At 38.3% G+C, this 25,011-nt stretch overlaps 1 protein-coding gene across 1 annotated transcript; it reads left to right on the forward strand.

The window, feature by feature from the left end:
* Positions 1 to 9,402: 9,402 nt before the first annotated feature.
* LOC141689161 (protein EXPORTIN 1A-like) lies at positions 9,403 to 24,631 on the forward strand. The gene is made up of 33 exons (XM_074493348.1): positions 9,403 to 9,603; positions 9,696 to 9,809; positions 11,202 to 11,318; positions 12,293 to 12,385; positions 12,483 to 12,554; positions 12,660 to 12,767; positions 12,848 to 12,930; positions 13,420 to 13,558; positions 13,699 to 13,767; positions 13,873 to 13,950; positions 14,041 to 14,103; positions 14,193 to 14,237; positions 15,572 to 15,679; positions 15,828 to 15,926; positions 16,559 to 16,762; positions 17,285 to 17,344; positions 17,944 to 18,054; positions 18,149 to 18,246; positions 18,331 to 18,439; positions 19,394 to 19,459; positions 19,666 to 19,764; positions 19,847 to 19,927; positions 20,063 to 20,152; positions 20,803 to 20,888; positions 20,996 to 21,076; positions 21,161 to 21,343; positions 21,433 to 21,499; positions 22,602 to 22,712; positions 22,894 to 23,001; positions 23,136 to 23,273; positions 23,353 to 23,490; positions 23,570 to 23,674; positions 24,198 to 24,631. The coding sequence occupies exons 2-33, from the start codon at positions 9,711 to 9,713 to the stop codon at positions 24,318 to 24,320; spliced, it is 3,231 nt and encodes a 1,076-aa protein (XP_074349449.1). The 5' UTR covers positions 9,403 to 9,603; positions 9,696 to 9,710; the 3' UTR covers positions 24,321 to 24,631.
* The last annotated feature ends 380 nt before the right edge of the window (positions 24,632 to 25,011 follow it).

The raw sequence follows: 25,011 nt of genomic DNA on the forward strand, positions 1-25,011 counted from the left end.
GAAGACACAATATCTATTCCAGTTGATAAAAATGACCCAAGCAGGGTTTTGAAAGTGGGATCTCAGTTGGATGAGGAGATGAGGGGAGGTCTTACCCGCTTTCTAATTGCAAACCTCGATGTTTTCGCATGGAGTCATTCAGATATGATAGGGATCGACCCGGAAGTAATGTGTCACCGTTTGAATATCCTCCCGAATTGCAAGGGCATACGCCAGAAACGCCGCCCAGTAAGTGGAGAAAGGGCGATAGCATTAAAAGAAGAAGTAGACCGGTTGTTGGAAGTGGGGTTGATCAAAGAATCGTTCTACCCCGAATGGCTTGCAAATCCAGTACTGGTGAAGAAACCGAATGGGAAGTGGAGGACATGTGTGGATTTCACGGATCTCAATAAGGCATGTCCAAAGGATAGCTTCCCGCTGCCAAGAATTGATCAGTTGGTTGACGCGACGGCAGGGCATGCGTTGTTGAGTTTTATGGATGCATACTCCGGATACAATCAAATTCCGATGTATGGCCCCGATCAAGAACATACATCCTTTATTACAGACAGGGGGTTATACTGTTACATAGGAATGCCGTTTGGCTTGATTAACGCTGGCGCAACCTACCAGCGGCTGGTAAACATGATGTTCAAAGACCAAATCGGGAGAACCATGGAAGTGTATGTAGACGATATGCTGGTGAAATCTAAGGTGACAACTGACCATATCAAGCACCTGACGGAGATGTTTAATATCTTGAGGAGGTTTCGTATGAAATTAAATCCGCAAAAATGTGTGTTCGGCGTGGAATCGGGAAAGTTTCTCGGGTTCATTGTCAACCACAGGGGAATTGAGGCCAACCCCGCGAAGATCAAGGCATTGTTGGATATGAAGTCACCTACCAATGTGAAACAGGTGCAGAGTTTGACTGGGAGAATCGCCGCGTTAAATCGATTTGTTTCCAAGTCGTCTGATAGATGCAAGGAGTTTTTCAAGGCGATTAAATTAGCTGGGAAAGACTTTATATGGACGTCAGAATGTGAAGAGGCTTTCAAAAGAATCAAGGAGCAACTGGGACATCCTCCCATGTTGTCAAAGCCATTGGAGGGGGAAAATCTAATACTGTACCTCGCAGTGTCTGAATATTCGATCAGTGCGGTTCTGGTAAGAGAGGAAGACGGGCAGCAATCACCAGTGTACTACGTGAGCAAGCGGTTACACGATGCGGAAACTCGCTACACAAGTATGGAGAAACTGGTTTACGCCCTGATTCTTGCGTCAAGAAAATTGCGGCCGTATTTTCAAGCCCATAGAGTTGAAGTTCGTACAGCATACCCGCTGCGGCAGGTCCTGCACAAACCAGAGTCATCAGGCAGAATGCTGAAATGGGCTGTGGAGCTGGGACAGTTTGATTTGGAATATGTGCCTCGAACAGCGATAAAAGGGCAAGCCTTAGCCGATTTCTTGCTGGAATTTGATTCTGAAATTGATGATAAAGCTTTGGTGATGCTATATCCACCTCATGCCGAGGAGTCTTTGGAGGAGTTTCCGCATCCTTGGTGGATCTTGCATGTGGATGGGGCGGTTAACAATGGAGGAGCAGGTGCGGGCATAGTACTTGTATCTCCGGAAGGCCACCACCTGATGAGTGCAATTCATTTCAAGTTTTATGCAACTAATAATGATGCGGAGTATGAGGCGCTGATTAATGGCCTGAAAATCGCTCTGGAAATGGGGGTGCGAAACTTAATTGCAAGAAGTGACTCAGAGTTGGTAGTGAATCAGGTGAATGGGGGATTTCAAGCGCGAGGCCCGCGAACAGAATTATACTTGAGATGTGTACAGCGCCTGATTGGAATGTTCAAAGAAGTTAGATTGGAATGCGTTCCGCGGGAGAAAAACAGTAATGCGGATGCTTTGGCAAAAATGGGGTCACAACAAGAGGCTGTGTTGTTAGGATCCATCCCTCTTGAAATCCAGGAGGTTCCTAGTATCCCAGAGATAGAAACTATGCAAGTGGATGAAGCTCCCAAAGAAACATGGATGACGCCCATTCTAGCTTACATTCGCAAGGGAACACTCCCCGAAGATAAGTTTATGGCTCGTCGACTCCGTTATCAAGCCGCAAGATATGTGATATACGATGAAGTCCTATACAAGAGAGGGTTCAACCAACCTCTACTCAGGTGTGTTGAAGAAGGAGAAGGAAATTACATCCTAAGAGAGGTGCATGAAGGAATCTGTGGCAATCACTCGGGGGGTAGCTCGTTGGCAATGAAAGTGTTGCGCCAAGGGTATTATTGGCCCACAATGAGAGAAGATGCTACAAATTTCGTCAAGGCATGTGATCGCTGCCAGCGCTTTGCAAACTACTCGTCTATGCCGGCTACACTCTTGACGCCTATGGCAAGCCCATGGCCGTTCGCCATGTGGGGAATCGATCTTATCGGAGAATTGCCGAAAGCTAAAGGAGACGTCAAATATGCAGTGGTTGCGGTCGATTACTTTACTAAATGGGCGGAAGCTATGCCACTGGCTACTATCACCGCAAAGAAAATCAGAGATTTTGTTTTCAACTCAATTGTATGCAGGTTTGGAATCCCTTACAAGCTGGTCTCCGACAATGGAAAACAATTTGATAGCAAGGAGTTGCGACAGCTATGTGAGGAGTTGAAAATCAAGAAGGAATTTGCGGCGGTCTATCATCCTCAAAGCAATGGACAAACAGAGGCTGTTAACAAAATAATAAAACATACCCTCAAAACCAAGCTGGAGGAACGTAAAGGGAATTGGCCTGAAGAACTCCCGAAGGTGATGTGGTCATACAACACTACACCGCGATCTACTACGGGAGAAACGCCGTTTATGCTGACTTACGGTTACGAAGCTATGGTCCCCGTGGAAGTTGGATCGGGATCACTTCGCAGAGACTGTTACGGGAAAGAGGACGCTGAGGTTAATCAAAGGCTTCATTTAGATCTCTTAGAGGAGACGAGGGAAAATTCTCAGCTAAGGCTAGCAGCATATCAGCAGCGCGTCGCAAGGTATTATAACAAGAAGGTAAAAGGACAGTTGCTGAAGGTGGGGGATTTGGTACTTAGGAAAGTGATGCCCAATACGAAGAACCCCCAACATGGAGTGTTTGGAGCTAATTGGGAAGGACCGTACAGAATAAAGTCTATCCTGTGGAAGGGGACTTATCACCTTGAAGACATGGACGGGAAGCTGATTCCGCGAGCTTGGAATGCGGAACATCTCCGAAAGTATTACCAGTAAGGCGTGGCTTTGGCCCCTTGCATATTTCTTTTATTATTTTGGTTTATGCCCAGTTTATAGGCTAGAATTAAATAAATTCCTCCTAGCCTAGGGGGGTAGTGCATGTACTACTTACCTTGGGACTAGTTGAAGGGTCAATTTTTAGAAATAATTTCCCCACAAAGCATAGTAGCCGTGGGACTGGTGCACTTTTGACACCAGAGCGTATTATAAATAAAATTTTGAAACTTTCTAAGAGGATTTTTGCTCAGTTTGCTTGGTCCCATGACGCGTCCTAGATGTAGGGCGCGCCCTCAGTTAAAGGTTTTGTGTGAATAACAAGTAATGGATGACAAAGAGAACAATGAAACTCAAGTGAAATGTACTATTTTAAGGATGCGCCCAAGTTATCTTGGTTGATGCTCCTTTATATTAAATGTCCCCAGGATATCCTGTGTTTGGTCTCAGGACGCGTCCTGCTGCTTAGGACGCGCCCGTTAGAGCTTTGTGCCTTGATCAAACTTGTGTATAATATGGTACTGTGCTCATATGTTTTTGCAGACAAGAAAATATAAAAATGCGCCCAAATGGGAAGGACGCGCCCAAATTGATGTATGTGGGCGATAAGCATGTGAATGAAATAGACGCGTCCTAAGAGTAGGACGCGCCCATATGCATGGTAAAGTAAAAGACTTGGGTAAAAATATGCATGAATAAAGCAAAAAGGATTTATAAAAAAAAAAAAAAAAAAAAAAAAAAAAGAGGTGCAGAATGAGTGAATGCTTAGAAATAGTTTTTACAATTTGCAAGGCTTCAAGGGGCCTGCACCCTTAAATAGTTCAAGTAAATAAGGACGTGTCCTAGAAAGGAGGCGCGTCATCTGGTTTGTTTTGGCCTTCTTGAGGGGGAGGTTGAGTTTGGAGAGGAGCAGGGGACGCGTCCTCCTCCTCTAAGCCCAGGAAAATCCTCTTGTTTTTGATGGAGTCTGCGGCCCTTACCCTGAAGTCGTTTACCCATATCTGGGTATCTGCATCAAACTTTGAGAATGTATACTCTGGGTCGTTGGCAATAAACCCAGAGCACCATTCTTCAAACCCAGCCTGGAAACCATGCTGGTAAACTAGCTTTTTCTCCTCTGTCCACCCATGCAGCCTATCATCATTCAGGATGTCGAGCTCCAGCTGCATGGTGGAGTTCAGAGTGATGACGCTGTCCACTTGTTTTTCCATTGCAGTGACATTGCCTTCCAAAACAGCCTTATCTGCTTGAAGACGCGTCCTCTCCCCTTCCAGGCGTCTGATTTCAGCATCTTTTTCTTGGGTGAGCAGGGCAATGTGTTTTTCCAGAGATTTGACTTTGTCTTCGGCCTGGCACTTTGCAGTATCAGTAACTGCAAGACGCGCCCTGAGCCTTGCCGCCATGTTGGCACTCTGTCTGGCATGAAGGTGAAGCTCGGCTGCGGCCTTCACCATGGCTTTTTCTGTTTGTTGCTCTGTTCTGAAAGTCCAGCCTCTGACTTCATCCTCTGAAAAATCCCCAACAGAGGACGCGCCCAGGTATCTAAGAACGAAGGACTGATCGTCAGGAATGATCTTTTGGCGTTTGGAAGACGCGTCCTCCCCCTCAGGAATTTCGAACGCGGGAGTCTCTATTATCTTTGGAGGAGGAGAAGGAGTTGCAGCAGGAGGTGGGGTTTTTGCCTTTGAATCAACCTTTATGGGAGCCTGCTTCCTTGCCCTTAGTTTTTTGGAAGCCCCAATTGCAAACCCTTTGGGGAGTGAGGCCATATCTGCAATATAAATATTGAAAGGAATTAGTTAGGTACAAGGAGACGCGTCCTAAAAGTAGGATGCGCCCATTTAATGATATAAAGGTCTATGTGCATGTCAGATATAAATGAACATAAAGATGAATAAATGTGTGGTAATGGCGCGTCCTAACGGTATGACGTTTTCTATAATGAGACATGCCCGGGGGGTAGGGCGCGTCCAAGGTGATAGTGCATATATGAAGTAACTCTTATAAATTACGCTAAAATTAAAGAAAAAAAAAAGTGAGCATAAATACGACGCGTCCTAACGCCGTGACGCGTCGTACGTACAATGATTTCTTACCCTGCTTTAAATCCACCTTCTTGGTGATGTCTGGCTGAATAATTTCTGTGGCTTGGAGCCCTTTGGACTTTTCAGAAGCGGTAAGGATAGGTTTCCCATTGTGGAAATCTCGAAATTTGCAGAGAGAACCCACTCGTGGGGACAAAGCTCCTATTTTCTTCAAGTTCTCCTCGGTGATCATGTCCTTGAGGTTGAAATGTTTTTCAGCATACTGTAACACCTTTTCTGCCCTCTTCTTCTTCTTTCCTGCAAGCTCTTTCTGGGTCCTTTTATCTAAGAGAAGGGAGGATAGGTTACAACAAAGAAGACAAAGAAAGGGGTATAAAAGAAAAGGCGCGCCCTGATAAAGGGGACGCGTCCTGAATGTTGGACTCACTTGGTTCCAGGTTGAAGCGAACGCGTGTCCTTTTGACATCATAAATATAGAAGAATGGCTCCTTCCAGTCTCTTTCGTGGCTAATTTTACCTTCATTGAATCCCTTGTTGTTCAACCATTTGTTGACTACCAGGAAGTGGTACCCGGGAATTGATTTCCTGATGCTGTAAAAGAAGCTGAATTCTTTCATTGAGGGCGCGCCCAGCCTTAAGTTATGGTACATGATGAACAGAGCCCAAGCTAGTTTGTATGAATTTGGTGATAGTTGGACTGGAGCTACGTCGTACCATTTTAAGATTTTCTTAATGTATGGATGCAAAGGCGCGCCCACACCCAAGGAAATTAACTTTGGAGTAAGCACCATTCTGGGGATCCTTTGGTTCCCGACATTGAAAATGTGTGGCCTCATGGTTCGAAGAGGGCGCGCCCAGATTCCCTCCATGTCATAGTACTTCATGTGCCATTGAATTTCCCAATCGGTTGCCGTCGAGTCAAGAGCTACGCATGCCAGCTTGCCCTCTCTTTTTCTTCTAGCATTCTTCTCTGCCTCAGTTAGAGTGTCAAGCTTGGTCCAGTCACAGTCCACTTCAACATCTGAAGGATTCCAATGTTCCAGAGGGGAGTCTGATTTCTGAGGGGATACTGGATATGTTTCGGGGTCAGGAATCCTCCTTTCAAATTCATTCACGCTGAGAGGTGACGCGTCCTGAGAGGGAGCCGAGCCTTGGGAATTTGACGCGTCCTGGGAATAGGACGCGTCCTCTCCTGAAATGGCTATTTTTTGGGGTTTTTGGCTTGTGGTTAAAACAATTTCGTCGTCTGTCCAATCTTCAATGGCAGCCCTAGTATTGAGAACCGGAGTTCTTTGCCTTTTGACTCCCTTCTTCTCCATTCTTGAAAGTATGGGAACATGATCCATGGAGTCAGAACTGGAATTGGACATTATTGAGGGTTTTGATTTAAGGGAACAGAAGGCGCGTCTTTCTGCTCTTAGGAAGGAATTCGTCCTGTGGATGTTGGGAAAGTCGGGTTTAAAAGAGATCAGGTGTGGGGAGTAGGTTCCGATACGCTTGTTGAATGCTTTAAACGGGTGAAATGGTGAAGAAGAAGACGCGTCCTCCAGCTGCAAAAGAATAAATAACAATTTGAGGACGCGTCCATTTTTAAAAAAAAAAAAAAGGGAGAGAAGAAAAGGAAAAGAAAGATGGAAGGAGGATATTGGGGGGGCGCGTCCTGAGAATCTACCGCAGGGGGGTGTGCTACAATGATGCGTCCTAATAAACCTTTGGTCCTATATTACCTTTGTTTGGGACAACTTGAACATGTCTTAAATTAGGAGGTACAGGACGCGTCCTAACAGGAAGACGCGTCCTACATAATTATAATAGCGGAATGTTAATCGACCGTTAACTATTTGGGGGAAATATGATGAAATCCTGGAAACATGTAATTGGGAGATCAGGGAAGCAAAATATGTTATAGCTACAGATATATACGCATATACATACAAGGAGAGCAAGGAATGGTGTATGGAACTCGAAGTATATGAACGGGTTTTTTGTTTATTAAACTCAATTTGCTTAATTAAATAGGAAGGTAATGGAAGATTTGCATACCTTGTGAGTTGGCGGTTGGATTCAGCTAAAGAAATAGGGAAATGGCTGGATAGATCACCGGAATTTGGACCTCGAAACTCCTGTTTGAAAAGGTGGCAATGGCGGTTGTATGAGAGAGAAAAAGAGATGGTAGTGGTGGTGTGGTACAACTAGGGTATTTATAGAAGAAGGACGACCCTAAGGATGACTGCTGCACCCTAAGACGCGTCTTCCTGTCATGACGCGTCTACATATTTTGAGCCAAATTTCGCTTGAAGAGAAATTCCAATTTTGTTTTTAAACTGCAAATGGAATTTGGGGGGTAGTTGTTATAGCCAAAATTTGGTACTGGATCGTCTCGGGTCAAGTACGGGTTAATTGGAATTGAATTGGGACAAAAGGATGAAGGATTAGGTTTTAGGCCGCAACACATGAGGGGAGGACGCGTCCTAGTCTTAAGACGCGTCCATGATTGTGTAGATTGTATCTTGGGTTGTGTTAAGAGATGGGGAGGAAGATATTGAAAGGAGAAGCCGCGCCCATGAGCTTGGGACGCGCCCACTTGTTGTGGAAATGTTTTTAAAGACTAATTTTTGTGGAAAGGAGGTTTAGAGGTACCTACCTAGTGTAGAGCGCGTCAAAGGATGCAGGACGCGTCCATATTTGGCAATTGTAGTCGCTAGGCTAATAAAGGTTGGAGCGCGTGCCTAGAGGGTGAGGACGCGCCCAATGTCTTAGGACGCGTCCTCTGTGTGGTAAATGTATTCTCAAGGATGAGCTCAGGACAAAGCACGCATGGAAAGGAGCAATGCAGAGGTATTTTTACTAACATATTTGTTGCAGGTATTCTTTGAAGAATTCCCTCCTTGAGACGGTCAAGGAGGGGGATGTCCGTGAAAAGCTTGAAGGCCTCCAGGGGTGTACCTGATGATTGAAGGCCTCCTCCTGTATTCAACGGGTGTCCTCGTTGGGGATGTGGGGTTTACTTTGGTGTGTGCTTTGGGAGCTCTGTTCTTGTATTCAACGGGTATCCTCGTTGGAGAACTTTGGAGTCATCCTGCACTTTGCACCCAAGAGCTTGGGATCACCTGTCCTGTTATCTGGTGGGTTATCCTCATTCGGGGGACAGGGACGCGTCTGGCACTTGGGGTGAACCGTGGCTATACCTGCGTTCGTAAATCAAGGGAGATAGCTGTAGCGGAGTGTTATCCTTGCGCAGGGAGATGCACTATCCGTGAAGTCCTACGATTACGGACGAGCCTTGGGCCTTTGCGGTTGGGCCTCATAGTTGGACATTCCTAAAGCTAGCGGAAGATGGATATCGGATGGGCTTCTACTGGGCTTAGGAGTAAGAAGTCTCAACGCGTTAGACTTCTTGTTCTACGAGAACTACGTCAGGCTTGATCCCTATATAAAGGGTACGTAGGCACATTGAGAGGGTAAGAAGTTGAGAGCTGATAAGAGAGCCACCACTTACTCTGATCAATCTCAGCCTAAAATAACCACAATCAACCATACACCGCTTAAGTTTCCGGCAAAGAACCACCGTCACAGATCTTAATTCCGGCGAGAAACCTCAATCTTTGTTGATACCAAATTCCTCCGTCAACACGCAGCAACTAACACTTCATTTAATTCGATTATCATCATTACGTCACTCTAGCAGCAACTAAACAGCCTAATTCGACAATGTAACTCGAAAAAACTAATATTTCTAATATAAACTAAGAAATCAGATTTTTACACATTCCCAAGTATATGTTCATTTAGATTTTTATAAGCCATAATTAAAAAAACAATAACAACATATCATTTATTTTTACAAATAATAAATCATCGAATTCCCCAAAATTCAACAAAGCTGCTCATGTTTAAAGCCGTTTTTCATAGAAAAAGTCAGAATTACTAATAGAAGCTTCCAGTCAAACTTTTATTTATATATAGTATTTTATTTATAAACAAAGAATTTAAAAAATAAAAATTAAAAAAAAAAAACAGAAATAGTAACACGCATGCCTCCGCTTCTAATTCACGCTAACATGTAACCCTCACCCCTAAAACCCCGTTTGAAATCCAATCTATCGCAATAGGAGAGGTATAAATATACGCCCCAGCCACAACAAACAAGTCCTCTGCTTTTCTCTCCCCATCTATATTCCAGGGCCCTCTCTCTCTCTCTCTCTCAATCTCTCTCACAACACACTCACCTGTCAGTTTTCAAAAGGCTTTCGCTTTCTCCCTCTCTTTCTCTCTCCTACAAAAAACAGGAGGGAAGCGCCTGGTATCTCACTTATTTGAATTTTCATATACTTTACCTCTCTTGTGTGTGTATATATTTGTGTGTGTTTAGGCTAGGGTTTTGTTTGTGTACAGGGCGATTTAATTGAAATGGCTGCGGATAAGCTGAGAGATTTGAGTCAGCCGATTGATGTGGCGTTGCTTGATGCTACTGTCGATGCTTTCTATGGAACTGGATCTAAAGAAGAGGTCGTTAATCTCAGCCTTTTGCATCTTTTTTACTGTTTTTTATGAATTGTTATGGTTTTCGTAGACTCGAGTTTAGATAAGAGGAGTTTTGTGCTTGAGAAAACTCGAGATATGTCGTTCTGTGCATGTTCTGCACTTACTTTTTGTGTAAATGTTCTATATATGTTCTGGAATTTTTAAATGTGCATAGCAATTGTATTTGTATACACTCGATGACTGTTCTGTGTGTGTGTGTCTGTGATCAGTGATGTTTGATAACAATGTGCTACAATTTATTGTATTGTGATGGTGTGTGTTTGGTAAGTGTGTTTTCTTAGGGAAGAAGAGATATGCATTTTTTTTATTTTGTTACGGAGCACTTTTTGGAAGATTGATTGATGGAGGGATGGTAGGAATAACAGTTGAATAGAATTCAGTGGAAAACACACAGTTATTGGAATGTTAAGTTTCTGTTATAGCATTTATTTGGTAAACCAGAGTTTTTGTTTCGTGTGTTGGAATGCTTTCTTCTGTTGCTAATTAAGATAAGTAATTAGAGTATGTTTATTATTCCCTGCACGTTGCTTGATAGACAGGACTCATAGAGTATGCTTTATTTGTTTGGATATTGTCCGATTCCTTTTCATAAGTTATAGGTTTATTCGGGACTTGTTTGCATACAATATTGTTCACTTACTAGATGTGCAATTTAAAGTTCTCCTTTTTGTCAACTCACTATTAAATTCTCCTCTCTCTAAGCTTGAATCTGGAATTATGTGTCGTCAGCGTTCTAACCATAATTGTAAGTCCAACATTGCGTATTCCACACGCAATTCTGTTGTTTATAACTATAAATTCATAAATGTATTTCAGCGCCGTATTTAATTCTCTTGTCCCGTAATCTCAAATCATTGTTTGTCTCTTTTATCCATAACTTTTTCAATATGAAATTGCCTTTTTTATAGTTCTATACTATATTCTATTTTTGTCAAATTAGAATGATAACAAATTTCTTTATCTCTTGGTTAAAATCAGAAGTCACACTTTCTTGAATACACGCGAATATTTTAATTTTCAGAAGTTACACTTCCTAAAATGCACGCGAGTATTTAAATTTTCAGGGTCCATAGGTTTAAAGTTTGGAGAAGTTAATCGTTTGTGTTTGGTAATGTAAATGGATTTTAAAGGAAAAACAGAAATACAAAATCTATAAATGAAGCTTTAGTATAGAATTAATATTGTAAATTAAATGTTAGTTCTTCTGCTAGGACTCTTCTTGTCAAGACTATCTAAGATGAATCAATTATTATATATTATAACTTCAGTTGACCCCTACTGAATTTGTTATTTCCTGATTATTATTTATAATATTGAATTGCTAATACTAACATGTTGTGCTAATGAATGGTTCAGAGGAATGCTGCAGACCAGATTTTGCGAGAGTTGCAAACTAATCCTGATATGTGGCTCCAAGTTGTGCATATACTTTCAAGTACACAGAATCTTAACACCAAGTTTTTTGCTCTGCAGGTCAGCTTACTCTATCATCCACTTTTTCTATTTTAATATCAAAACATAGGAATTTGAGGTTAAAGTAGGGTGTATTTTTTAAATTTTGTGCGGTTTAATACGAAGCATAAAATTTTAGCCAGTCTTTTCTTTTAGTTCAATTTATGGTGCATATTGCTGATGTAGTTACACCACCTCTCATCCGAGGCAGTAAAGTTAATATAAGTGTCCTGTGTCCATTTTAATCGTACAATGGTACAAGCAGTCTAAATTTAGTATGTGATAGCAGTTCTGCAGTATGCTATCCTTTTTTTTTCAGTTAGGACACATTTCAGTTGGCCACCTTGTTTGTTGGACTAGATTTTTGTGAAGATTGCTGATATGTCTACCCTGTATATATATTGACAAAGTTAGAACTTCAATTCATTATAGATATGTATATTTAATAAAATTATGGTAGCAACTGTATAACATGAACTGAATTAAAGAGGGTTGTATAGGCTTTTCCTTGATCCTATAATATTTTCAGAAAAATATTTTGATTCTTGAACCAGAAGCAACAAAAGATAAGATGTATTAATTATTCTATACATATTTAAACATGTTCCTCAACTCACAATTTTCACTAGAAATTAATTTAAAAGTTTGATTGCTTACAGTTATATATTAATAGTATCATATGCTATTAGAATAGAATAAAATTAAATGTATTCAGGCCTACCATGTTATTTAAGGTCTGGGTGGATTTCTGTTTTCAATACTCGTCTATACATCGATACCAAGCCGTGTCGTCTTATTCCTTTTTTTGAATATCCATTCCCTTTGTCAAAGTGTCCAATTTTGAGCCAAGAGATTTGTTCAATTTTAAGCACATATTACACTATCTGTTGAACAAAGAAGTAACTTATGGAAGTGGAGTACTTGTTGATATGATATCTCAGCATCCTCCGACCAGAATGTTTGCAATGTATGCTGAGTTTCTACTGTATTTGCAGGTTCTGGAGGGTGTTATAAAGTACAGGTGGAATGCTTTGCCTGTTCAGCAACGAGATGGAATGAAGAACTACATCTCCGAAGTTATTGTTAAGGTACTTAACTTCATAATAGGAAACATTTAGAATATGAAGAAGCTTTGGGTAGTTTTTGTTTGATAAATTATATCTTCACATATCATTTCCCTGATAGCTTTCAAGCGATGAAATCTCCTTTCGACGGGAAAGGCTGTATGTCAACAAACTTAATATTATATTGGTTCAGGTACTCTATTTTGCTCTCTCTTGTATAATGTTCTAACTTGTTCTATATGTCAACCGTGTTGGGATATGTCTGTGGTTCATTTTTGGGATTCCGAATTATATACAGATCTTGAAGCATGAGTGGCCAACTCGGTGGCAGAGCTTTGTTCCGGATCTAGTTGCAGCAGCGAAGACTAGTGAAACGATTTGTGAGAATTGCATGGCCATATTAAAAGTATGTAGGTTACACATGTTTTTTCTATCTTCATGTATATATTAGCAGTCCCGGGATTAACTTGTCGTTCTACATGCCAGCTATTAAGTGAAGAGGTTTTTGATTTCTCAAGGGGTGAAATGACACAGCAGAAGATTAAAGAGCTCAAAGAGTCTTTGAACAGGTGATTATACCCTAACTTCAGTTGAATCAGTTCAGTTACTATATCACTGTTGCACATTAGCTACATTTAGTTTTGCATACACCAGTATTTTCAATTAAATAAATCAGTGAGCATTAATTGTGTAACTCCAGTATTTTAACAGTTATATATTACTTACAGTTTTGTGTAAAGTCAACATTTCTAATTAATTAAATTAATGATAGAGATGATGAAAGAGGGAAGACCAGCTTAAATTTAGTTTCGGGACTCAATACCTCAAGCTTGTTAATCTAGTTATTGTCCTGCACTTGAATGATTTATCTTTCCTATCTATTGCTGGTTTCAATGTTGTATTTCCATTTGTGACATGTTGCTGCATCTAAATGCTAATATTAGGCTTTATTATTTTTTGACTTATCTAGCTTAGTATATTTTAGTTTATTATTGTCTATGGTCATTGATGTAATACTTGTATTTGATCGTTCTTACCGAGAACTCATCTTGTTACAGTGAATTTCAACTCATCCATGAGTTATGCCTGTATGTACTATCAGCATCTCAAAGGGCAGAGCTTATCAGGGCTACGCTTGCCACATTGCATGCTTTTCTTTCTTGGATACCTCTTGGATATATATTTGAATCTACATTGGTTTGTACAGTTTCCTTTTTATTTTTTATCTCCCTATTCATTCATATGGCAACCATCACTTTTGGCCTGTGAATGGTAATAGAATGAACCTACATATTGATTTTATTACGTATTTCTTCGATCTTGTTGTTTTCTCTCAGCTGGAAACACTTCTTAAGTTCTTCCCCTTGCCAGTGTATCGGAATCTGAGTCTCCAATGCTTGACAGAGGTATTTTTGAGTTATAGAATTACCTAAAGCATGCAAGTCCATCTGCATTCTGCACTAGAGAATATGTGCAATTAGTTGATTATCATAATGTGACAATTGACACAGGTCGCAGCTCTCAGTTTTGGAGATTTTTATAATGCCCAGTACGCTAAATTGTATAGCATATTCATGCTACAATTGCAGGCAAGTAATTTTCCGAATCTTGGTTCATACAAATCTGTTTATATAGTATACTTGCTGCTTACATTTTGATGGTGATTCCTTGTTCTCTAGGCCATTGTCCCCTCCAGTTTAAAAATACCTGAAGCCTATGCAAATGGGTCTAGTGACGAGCAGGTATTCTTTTGAATTCAATAAGATTATACTTGGTCCTTGAGCTTATTCTATTTCTATGTGGCTGACATTTCTCTAAACCTTTTTATCAGGCTTTTATTCAGAACTTGGCTTTGTTCTTCACTTCATTTTTTAAGGCAAGTTTAATTTTCTTGCTAACTAATTATAATCTTGAAGGAAATGTTCTTGTATGTATGCCATGTTCTTTGATGGGGTAGAATGAGCTGCTTGTATGTTGAAGCCGTGCAACTTTTTTTGCCAAGTTTACTTTTGTGATTCTGTTAGAAGAGTGCATTCCACAACTATACCTAGCAATAAATACTTGTGTCGCAATAATATTTTTACTCTGAAATAAATACCAACCTTTTAACTGTCTTATGTTGAAGGGGGTTGTTTTAATACTTTTTAATACCTTGAAATTGAAGTTTGAATAGTAATCGGTTGTTTATATTTTTTCAGCAGCCCAAATTGGTGATATTCCTAAGTAATTTTTTCGCACTTGGTTTCTTTTGATATCTTTGCAATAAGTAACTTTGTTTAATACATGCTACAATACTGATTGGTTGAAGTATGGTCATGCATATGAAGTTTGTCGCATCAATCTGCAACAGATTTGGCTGATAAATTGACCTTACTGGTCAAGGTGACTGCCAGTTTTAGAAGTCACAGAAGTTGAGTGTGAACTTTAAAATTCGTAGTACTACACATGTGCTGAATTTATTAGGGATTTGCTGCTAATGCGAAATAAGCACATTATTTCAAGAGTAGTAGATCAATGACTCAGAGCAGGCATTTTCCTGCTTAGGAATGATAGCTATGTCATTCCTGACTGCATCGATTTTGTAAAACTACAGTATTAATCTTAAAGATTGGAAGACACCTTGTTGGCGGTTTGCATTCTGTTTCTCTACATTATAACAATTTCTAATCATGGTTTAGCCATAGTAGAAGATGACTTGATAAGTATGCTTCACCTGTGTTAAATGTACTCAGTTGTGAGAGTTGAACATGTGGATGGGCCTTCCCTAATGTTGGATTTCCAATTTTTGAAAATTTGTATTGTTGGATATGGATCCAGGGGTGAGGGGACTCTGGACGTTAGCGTGCCACACAATTTCTTTATCATATTTGGTATTTAGAAAAATGTTGTCTATTACCATTATACATGTTTCATACCAAACAAAATCAACAGAATAGTTTTGAAGTAAACTCTTTTGAGATCTTAGATCAGAGTCAGTTTCATACCCAAAACCGTGTCCAGTTGTATCTGACATGATGACGGGGAAACTGATGAGTCCGAGTATAGTAATGCTTCATTAATGTCATTCTTTTGCAAACTTTCAGTATCCTGTGACGAACATTACATGGAACATGTAGAAGAGTTTCTGTTGGTATATTGATTTCATGCGGCATCCTGTGTTATAGGCTTGAAAAATTATTAGGGATTTGATTAATCACTCTCTTACTGCAGTCCCATATACGAGTTCTTGAGGCAACACAAGAAAATATTTCTGTTTTGCTTAGCGGTCTGGATTATCTGATTGACATTTCATATGTGGACGATACTGAAGTTTTTAAGGTATGACCTTTTTCTGTGTGTTCATTTATGTTTTAGTGGCTAATTGAAAACTTTAGGCGAAAAATTTACTAGATCAAGTGTGCTGGTCTATAATCTCATTTGAATAAGTGTCATTATAAGCTCATCATCAATACTGGTGCACTTACAGGTGTGTTTGGATTACTGGAACTCCTTGGTACTAGAGCTCTTTGAGGCACACCATAACTTGTATAATCCTGTAGCAACAGGCGGCATAATTGGTTTGCAGGTTTGATTCCTCCATGCAAATGAATGAAAACATATTTATTTTGTTCACATTTGCTTGTATTTGTTGAAAGTCAATCTCCCTAGTTTTTCAGCTGTTTATGATTACATTGAGCAATTCCATCATAATTGTACAATTACAGGGCCTCTAATATATTGTGTTATGCTCGGAGAATTGACTCTTCATTGCTCTAATAAATATTGCATGTTGAACAAAATATCTGTCTGCTCCATTATATTGGCCACTATTTTATTTTCTGGTTTTGATACCTATTAATAGGTTTAAAGTAGCCTCTATATTACGCCACTTGCCGTATTCGTGTGTCCCGTCACCTTCATCATTTTCATACCTGCTAGAATTTTAGCTACTTCTGCAGTCACTTTTTTGGATACTTGTACTTTTTAAGTGTTGCAAATGGTGTTGTACGGTTTGAGTAACAATTTATTTGCAAAAGTTATATTCTCGACAATTTTATGTAAAATTTCAATTATATAATACTTTAAAAAATTGTAGAATTTAAATGACAGCCCTGTCTGGGAGTGGGTCAGGGGATATGTGAAGTGTATCTCTCATACAGTTGCGTTCTTTTGTATTTTGATTTACTTACATGTCATATTATCTATGTTCTGAAGCAGATGCCATTGCTAAATCGTGTTGCTGGTGGTGTTGGGTCGGATATTTTACAACGTCGCCAACTTTATGCAATGCCAATGTCTAAATTAAGATTGCTTATGATATGTCGCATGGCAAAGCCTGAGGAGGTTCTAATTGTTGAAGATGAGAATGGTAATATTGTCCGTGAAACTATGAAAGACAATGACGTCCTCGTGCAATATAAGGTAGTTATACTTTTTAGTGTGCTTGCAGTTGTCTTTGTATCATTTTTCTTAATAGAAGGGGTCTTGTGTACTTGCCCTTGAATTCATATGTAATATTCTGCATAAAACTATAAAGGACTCGTCTGGGTGCAAGTGTGCAACATAAGGTAGTCAACTTTCTAATTTGCGCATATGCAGTTGTCATTCTATGAGTTTTGTAGGTAAAAAGGACGCAGACTCTATAATACTTGCCCTTTTAGTGCTTTATTAAGAAATAAGATTCTTTCAAAAATTTACTGATAAAATTATTCGAAGAAGAACGCGCTTAGACCTTGCAGTTCCTACTTCTCTATGGTTGAACGTAGCGTACTATGGTCTGAACTCATCAAATAATATGTTCCTACATGGCCTGAATCCTGTTAAACAGATGAACAAACTTATGCCATTGATGTCCAAAAAATTATTGGGGATTTAAGTTTTATTACAATGTGCATATTATTCTCTGTCTTCTGTTTATGAAGTTTACAATTCATTTTTGTGCAGATAATGAGGGAAACGCTGATCTACTTGTCACATCTTGACCATGATGATACTGAAAAGCAGGTGCGCAATTTCCTTTTTATAGAGATGGTAAAATTGAATGCTATTTTAGTTATATATGATTTGTTTATCCTAATCTAAATATCTTCGTTGTTGATCAGATTCAGCAGCGGTATCTGTAATTGAACACTACTCTCAGTAGTCAGTACTTCCTTAATAATGCAAATGCTGAGCTGGAGAGCTGTGACTTTTATATTTGCGTCGCAAGAAACATGAGATTTGCTAGATGTCAACTATTAGTTTTTTGTACTAGCAGATGTTAAATAACCATGTTGATTTTTTTTAAGGATAATTTAAACTGATCTAAAATGAATAGTAGTAGTACCATGGCGTACTCTGCCACTGCATGGTGGTGTCAACTAGATTTTGAATGAGTCATTCGATCTGTATTGCAGAAAATATCAGTTATGTACACTAATATGTATTGCATACATTGACACACTAGAATTTTGAACTTAGTAACACTCTTATGATTTCGGGTTCTTTTTATCCAGTGTATAATAGATGCTGGCCTGTTGAGCAGAACTTGAGTAATTTAGTTGTTTATAGTTCCCAGGACACCAAAGTTTGTCCAAGTTCATTTAGTTTTGTTCACTGTTTAGATGCTGAGGAAACTAAGCAAACAACTGAATGGAGAGGATTGGACTTGGAATAACCTAAACACATTATGTTGGGCGATAGGATCAATATCTGGGTCCATGATGGAAGATCAGGTTTGACTACTTGGTTTATAATCATATTTGCCATCTTGTGTTCTTAAGGTTTAACAATCTAACTATTGTTTTAAATCCAATGTTTTTTTGTCAGGAAAATAGATTTCTGGTGATGGTAATTCGTGATTTACTTAATTTATGCGAAGTAACAAAAGGGAAAGACAACAAAGCTGTTATTGCTAGTAATATTATGTAAGTATTGTAACTTTACCTATTGCTAAATAGATGATCAAGAATTTACTTTCACTTAAAACTATGGCTTTTGTTGGGATTCAGGTATGTGGTTGGCCAGTATCCAAGGTTTCTTCGTGCCCATTGGAAGTTTCTGAAAACAGTTGTCAACAAGTTGTTTGAATTTATGCATGAAATACATCCAGGAGTTCAGGTTTTTAATAACCCCTAAAGCAATTTTTTTAAAAAATATTATTGTACTTTCATTTGTTTTTTTTTCCCGTAAAATTTTCAGGTTACTGAAATTTAAATCCCAACCGACCATTAGATTTGGCTTTCGAATAATGTCGGTCATGCTATATATATGTAGGTTACAGATTGATAATGTAGGATTTAGGCCTGTAGAATGATCTCTATAAGTGACTTGTGTATGAAATTATATGCCATCACATATGAATACAGAATACTTGATGCAGGGGTCATACATTCATTATTCCTACTGTTCTGCTTTGCTGGTCACAAATGAGTTCCAATATTTCAACATAGTATATGATGCTAGTGAATTTCAAGAATATGGAACTGGTTTTAGAATATAGCATTCACTGTAATGCTTCATTCGTTTATGACCGAGAAATGTGAACCTTGTAATTAATTATTTAATGAAGGCTGTATGTTTTTTCGTATCTCTATTTATTTATAAGGAATTTGAGTATCACCAAAAGAAATTAAATTTAATGCCTGCATGAGTTGTTTCTAGAAAAATCTATAACAAGAAGTAGAACGCAAATGATCGATATAAAGTTGTTGACTTACCGTAATATATAGCCAATTGTCATATGTTTGGAGGAGAAACTGTTACTCCTTTAAAGAATATGTTGCAACTGTATGTTGACAGACTTGAAGTGATGTTTCCTTTTGGGGACCAGTTGGTTATCAAGTTTTGTCGCGATTTGCTGTGGTCGTACACTTGAATTGTTTCTTTTTGGATTATAAGGTTTCTGGTTACTCTTAAATTTTTATTAGTTATGGGCCTGTGATGTTGAAGTATTTTACTATTTATAAATGAATTCCTGTTTTATTATTCAAGGTAATCTTTGCCACATTATTATTTTATATTGCTGAAATTTTGGTTATAGTTGTTTGACATTTTATCGTGGACTTTTTACAGGATATGGCCTGTGATACTTTTTTGAAAATTGTTCAAAAGTGCAGGCGTAAATTTGTTATTGTTCAGGTAATTATTTGTTATCTCGCACATTACTATCTAAGGGTTTCATAATTGAACATGTTAGACACAAAATATAAATCTAATTTTAACTACCAAGTTCACCAACAAATCGGCTTGTGGTGGCGTATGGGTTACCCCAGTTGGTTGAATTTGAGCCAGTAGTCTGGGCAGCTAGATTTCTAGCATGACAGCTTATGTTATCTTCTTTGCAGGTTGGTGAGAGTGAACCCTTTGTTTCGGAACTTTTAACTACACTTCCCACAACCATTGCAGATCTTGAGCACCATCAAATACATTCATTTTATGAATCTGTAAGCCTACTCTATATTCGTTCTCAACCTGGAAATTTAACTTCACCACAGTTATCCATACTATCCAATATTCCTTTTTTAGGTTGGTAACATGATTCAAGCGGAGTCTGACCCTCAAAAGAGAGATGAATATCTGCAGAGGCTAATGGAGCTTCCTAATCAGGCAAGTTTTGAAAAGCTCTCTCTCTCTCTCTCTCTCTCACACACACACACACACAACACACACACATGTTACATGAGCAGGTGGCGAAATAGTATCTATAAAGCACGTGCCTTATAAGCATAAATCTCTATGCAGAAATGGGCTGAAATAATTGGCCAGGCACGTCAAAGTGTGGAATTCTTAAAGGATCAAGTTGTAGCTCGGGCTGTGCTTAATATATTGCAGGTGTGTAGTTTATTTTCAGGATAATTTTTCGAACTTCTGAGGAATACATGTCATTGTATAACCGTAGGCATTAGTAAGATTTTCCTCTTTATAAAGGGCTAGACATATTTTTTTAATGTGTTTAGATAGCTTGTTACAGGACTTCTCTCTAGACATCTCTTGTTCGTGTTTGCTAAACCTATTTGGGGATCATGCTCCTGTATTTATTTGCAGAGTGCTTGTGATATACATTCTTCTTTCTCTGATGGTTTTTATGTCAGAATCTGTTTATATCAAGTCCAGCAACAAAGTCAGTTAACCCTTTTCATGGATGACTGAAACACAACAATTCTGTCCCTCTTCTCCTACTACATGCTGTGGCCAAACTTCATAGGGTTTCCCATTTGTTAGATTGTTAGATGTAGTATGTGTTCCTGTATATGAATGTTCAATCTGGCTATTTTTTTATGAACTGTATGCTTGAATCATTTTTTGCTTTAATCTAATTAAAAAATGCATTCTGTTTGAAATAGTAAATCCAATTTGCTGAGTGTTCTTTATCCAAAATTTTTATTTTAAAACCATGACACCTTGTGTTTATATATCTTCAGCTAGTAACTATACTAAATTAAGTACCTTTCTATTAATTCATTTATCTTTCTTGTTTGCAGACAAATACGAGTGTTGCTGCCTCGCTCGGAACGTTTTTTCTGCCACAAATATCTCTAATCTTTCTGGACATGCTTAATGTGTATCGGTATGTTCATACTAGTATACATCCATCTATAAACAGTGATGAATTACTACTTGTCAATTTTACAACATGAGATTTAGATCCTTAAAACTTTTACTGGTTGCCATCAGAATGTACAGTGAGCTAATATCAGCCAACATTGCTGAAGGAGGACCTTATGCTTCAAGGACATCTTATGTAAAACTCTTACGGTGAGGTCAACTCATAAGTTGTTAAAGATTTTTTTTTCAGATTATTGTATAACCTATTCTAAAATAACTTTTTTATTCAATCAGTTCTGTAAAGAGGGAAACTCTTAAACTCATTGAGACATTTTTAGACAAGGCTGAAAATCAACCACAAATCGGGAAGCAATTTGTTCCTCCTATGATGGACCCTGTTCTCGGTGACTATGCTCGGAATTTGCCAGATGCTAGAGAATCCGAAGTTTTATCACTTTTTGCTACAATTATAAACAAGTCTGTCGATTTTTATCCTTTTTTGCCTCATTTTCAGTCTGTTTCAGACTCGAAGTTCGTCATATTTTTGGTGTGCTTTCTGGATTCAGGTACAAGGGTGCAATGATTGAGGATGTCCCTCACATATTCGAAGCTTCTTTTCAGTGTACACTTGAGGTCAGAATAGATGCCTGCCTTAGTCAGTTAGTCATATAGCACAAGTGTAGTCTGTTAAAAATAGATAGCCGTTTTATTTAAAAACACCTTTACTATACTCAGACATGTACACATGTTTGTGTGATCTTAATTAGTACATTGGCAAGTAATCCGTAAATTCCTACTTATGTTTAACTATGCATGCAATATTCTCTAGCATCAATTTGAAGAAAAAAAAATCACAGTGGACCTCTTTCATGCAAGGGATTGAGTATTATCCTTTGTGGGGAAAAGTTGTTTTTTTGTAATTAGTCTTGTGGGTAATAGTGACCCGGTGAAGGGAAAAGCTTCACAAATTGAGGTTCTGTAATTGAACACGGGGAACATAGCATATAGGCTAGTATTCAAATTTTGCTCCACATGGTACCATAAAAAAGTTATCTGGTGTATTGAAGTTTTTGTTAGCCATGATTGGTGGTGGTCAGTCAGCCAACTTCATAAACATCTGTCTATACATTGTTTCATAGTTACGGCTGCATTTTTTTACTTTTTTTTGCAGCTAGGCACATTAACTTTTCTCTTTATTAAAGTAAATATACATTTAGGAACCTAGGGAGCTATTGCATTGTAGCTTATCCTTAAAAAGTTTTTATATTACAACTGTGTCCGATTTGGAAGGGCTTGTGTGTTTCTTAATCCCACCAGTGCGTTGCAATATACTTAGCCGTGTAAAAGATATACATGTGGATTGAAAATAAGGTGGTTGTGCTATTGTCCAGCATGAGATGTTTTTCTCTTATTTTCCCAAAAAAACTGTTAAGGGGTATTGATAAAGAAAAAGGTTGTATGGTATAATTTTTTCCAGTTCTAATGATATTCAATTTGCTTTGTATATCTCTATACACCTTTGACTGTAATACCAACAGGTGTCGGGATTTATTTTTTTAAAACCTTTGGTTCTGGGTTTGATCATTCGACTGTGTACCTGCGGAATGTATTTTTCATTTTAACATATATAAGGCTTGCACGGCAATTTATAAAGATTACAACTTAATATTGTTGATTTGTTTCCTACCCTCTCCTGATGGATCTATCATTGATTTATCATGTTATTGTATTTCAGATGATTACGAAGAATTTCGAGGACTACCCTGAGCACCGCCTGAAGTTCTTTTCTTTGCTCCGTGCAATTGCTACACATTGTTTCAAGGCATTAATTCTTTTGTCAAGTGAGGTCAGTCTTTAGATATGTAGGCAGTATACTTCTCTTAGTTTATTCGTTCATCAAGTACAGACAATTATATACAGAATAACAAGTTTTTTAATATGCACCACATTATACTTCTCTCAGTTTATTCGTTTATTAAGTTTTGCCTATGCTAGAATTTGCCTAATGTTGTTATGTTCTGGATCAGCAACTCAAACTTGTTATGGATTCAATAATATGGGCATTCCGGCACACTGAAAGGAACATAGCTGAAACAGGGCTCAATCTGTTATTAGAGATGCTAAAGAACTTCCAGGTATGATTTATGCGGCCCAACATTCACATGTACTAAATGTGGAGGGAGAGACAACTAATAAGTAGTTCAGTGTTTGTCCTACATGTGAACAAGAACTAAAGATGGTATTTAAATGCTTGGTAATACGTGGACAGGCTACAGACTTCTGCAACCAATTCTATCGCAGTTACTTCTTGACTATTGAGCAAGAAATCTTTGCCGTCCTGACGGACACATTCCATAAACCTGGGTTCAAGTTGCATGTTGCAGTGCTTCAGCACTTGTTCTGCCTGGTACGGTTTTCTTTCATATTCTTTGTCCCGTTCTTTGTTGAAGATCATGTTCACAACGGCTGTAATTGCACCTCTTCAGGTAGAGTCAGGTTCAATAACTGAACCATTGTGGGATGCATCAACAGTTACCTACCCGTATTCTAGTAATGCAATGTTTGTTCGTGAGTACACAATAAAGCTGTTGGGCTCATCATTCCCGAATATGACAGTTACTGAGGTATGTATTTTAGATAAATGTTGAGTTCGTTGTGAAAAATACATTGACTAAACTGTTAATATATTTTTAATCTTTTCAGGTGACTCAGTTTGTCAATGGGTTGTATGAATCAAGAGCTGATATTTCCACCTTTAAGAACCACATACGAGATTTCCTTGTGCAGTCAAAAGCATTTTCAGCTCAGGTACATTTGCTTGTGGCTGCATCAAAGCAATACTTGTTTTCCCAACAGAAGCTTTTCCTTTAATGTTTATTAGAACAACCATCTTAAATTCAAAATTGCATATGATTTTGGATTGTCTTAAAAAGAACTTTATTCATGATTCACGTGGAATTTATGCGTTGAATCAAATTGTCACAAGAATATATTTTATACAATTCCTTGTGATGATTGTTCCTGAAATTAAAGAGCATTACAAACAATAGAACTTGGGAACAGCAAATGTTAGTTTAAATTTATGAATGGGAAATTAGATAGAAATATGGCACTGGTATATCTGAATTTTCTGCCTTAGTTTTTTAATCCCATTAATCTGACAATCTCTAGACCACCTGCAACTCTATTTAGGTTTTGGAGATATAATACCAGGGTTTATGTAAATCACTTTAAATACAGAAAAAAGGTTCATCATAATGTTAGAACCCCAACCCCAACCCCACGTTGGATGTGTTGTCTTTATGGTTTAATCAATATGCCTTGTATACAGGATAACAAGGATCTTTATGCGGAAGAAGCTGCAGCACAGAGAGAAAGGGAGAGGCAACGGATGCTTACAATTCCAGGGCTTATTGCGCCCAATGAGATACAGGACGAGATGGTGGATTCATAATTGTTTTTTGTCTTGCAACGAAGTGCTAGTTTCTCTTATACCTACCATATGATTTTGTGGTTGGAAGCAGAGAATATGGAGGATTTCGCTTGCTGATAGAACCTAATGGTGCTGGTGGGTTGTAGAGTATTTAGTTTATATCATTGAGGAATATAGTGGTAGACTTTTGTTGTATGGGGTTTCAAAATTCAGGTTATCAGGCGTAGCTGGAACAAAGTTGAACGTTAGTTATCAGAATAGGGGTGATGTATACAAATTTTAGCAGGTTCTGCAGAATATTAAAAAGCAGTTTAGAAATTTTCTTTATTATACATATACTTTGTTTTAGCATCTACTAGCTTAAATCCCGTGTATCGCACGGGTTCTCGTTAATTTTTAAATTTTTTATTTATCCCGTCATTACAATTTTAAAATTATAAATATATAATTATAATATGCCTCAGTCTCAAGTGGAAGAGCAATAATATGGTATACTTATAAAAAAAATAATAGGAATTATAATAGGATAAAATGTGGTCGTAGTTTAGTAGGATAAGTATACTATATCTAGTAGTTTAGTAGATATATAACACTATTTTTTGTTGTTATTTTATAGGATAAATAGATTATGTGTATAGTAGTTTAGTGTATATATAACATTATTTATTTATTTTTTAATAACCAAAATTAGGAAATAACCGTTAAATTAAAT

This window comes from Apium graveolens, chromosome 10, assembly GCF_009905375.1.
Source record: "Apium graveolens cultivar Ventura chromosome 10, ASM990537v1, whole genome shotgun sequence".
Lineage (NCBI taxonomy): Eukaryota > Viridiplantae > Streptophyta > Magnoliopsida > Apiales > Apiaceae > Apium > Apium graveolens.

Bases quoted from the DNA above. Each gene is read 5' to 3' on its own strand.
- LOC141689161 (XM_074493348.1), top strand. From the start codon at position 9,711: ATGGCTGCGGATAAGCTGAGAGATTTGAGTCAGCCGATTGATGTGGCG. The intron at 17,345-17,943 runs GTGCGCAATTTC...TTCACTGTTTAG, and splicing joins ATGATGATACTGAAAAGCAG to ATGCTGAGGAAACTAAGCAA. The intron at 19,765-19,846 runs GTAAGCCTACTC...TTCCTTTTTTAG, and splicing joins TACATTCATTTTATGAATCT to GTTGGTAACATGATTCAAGC.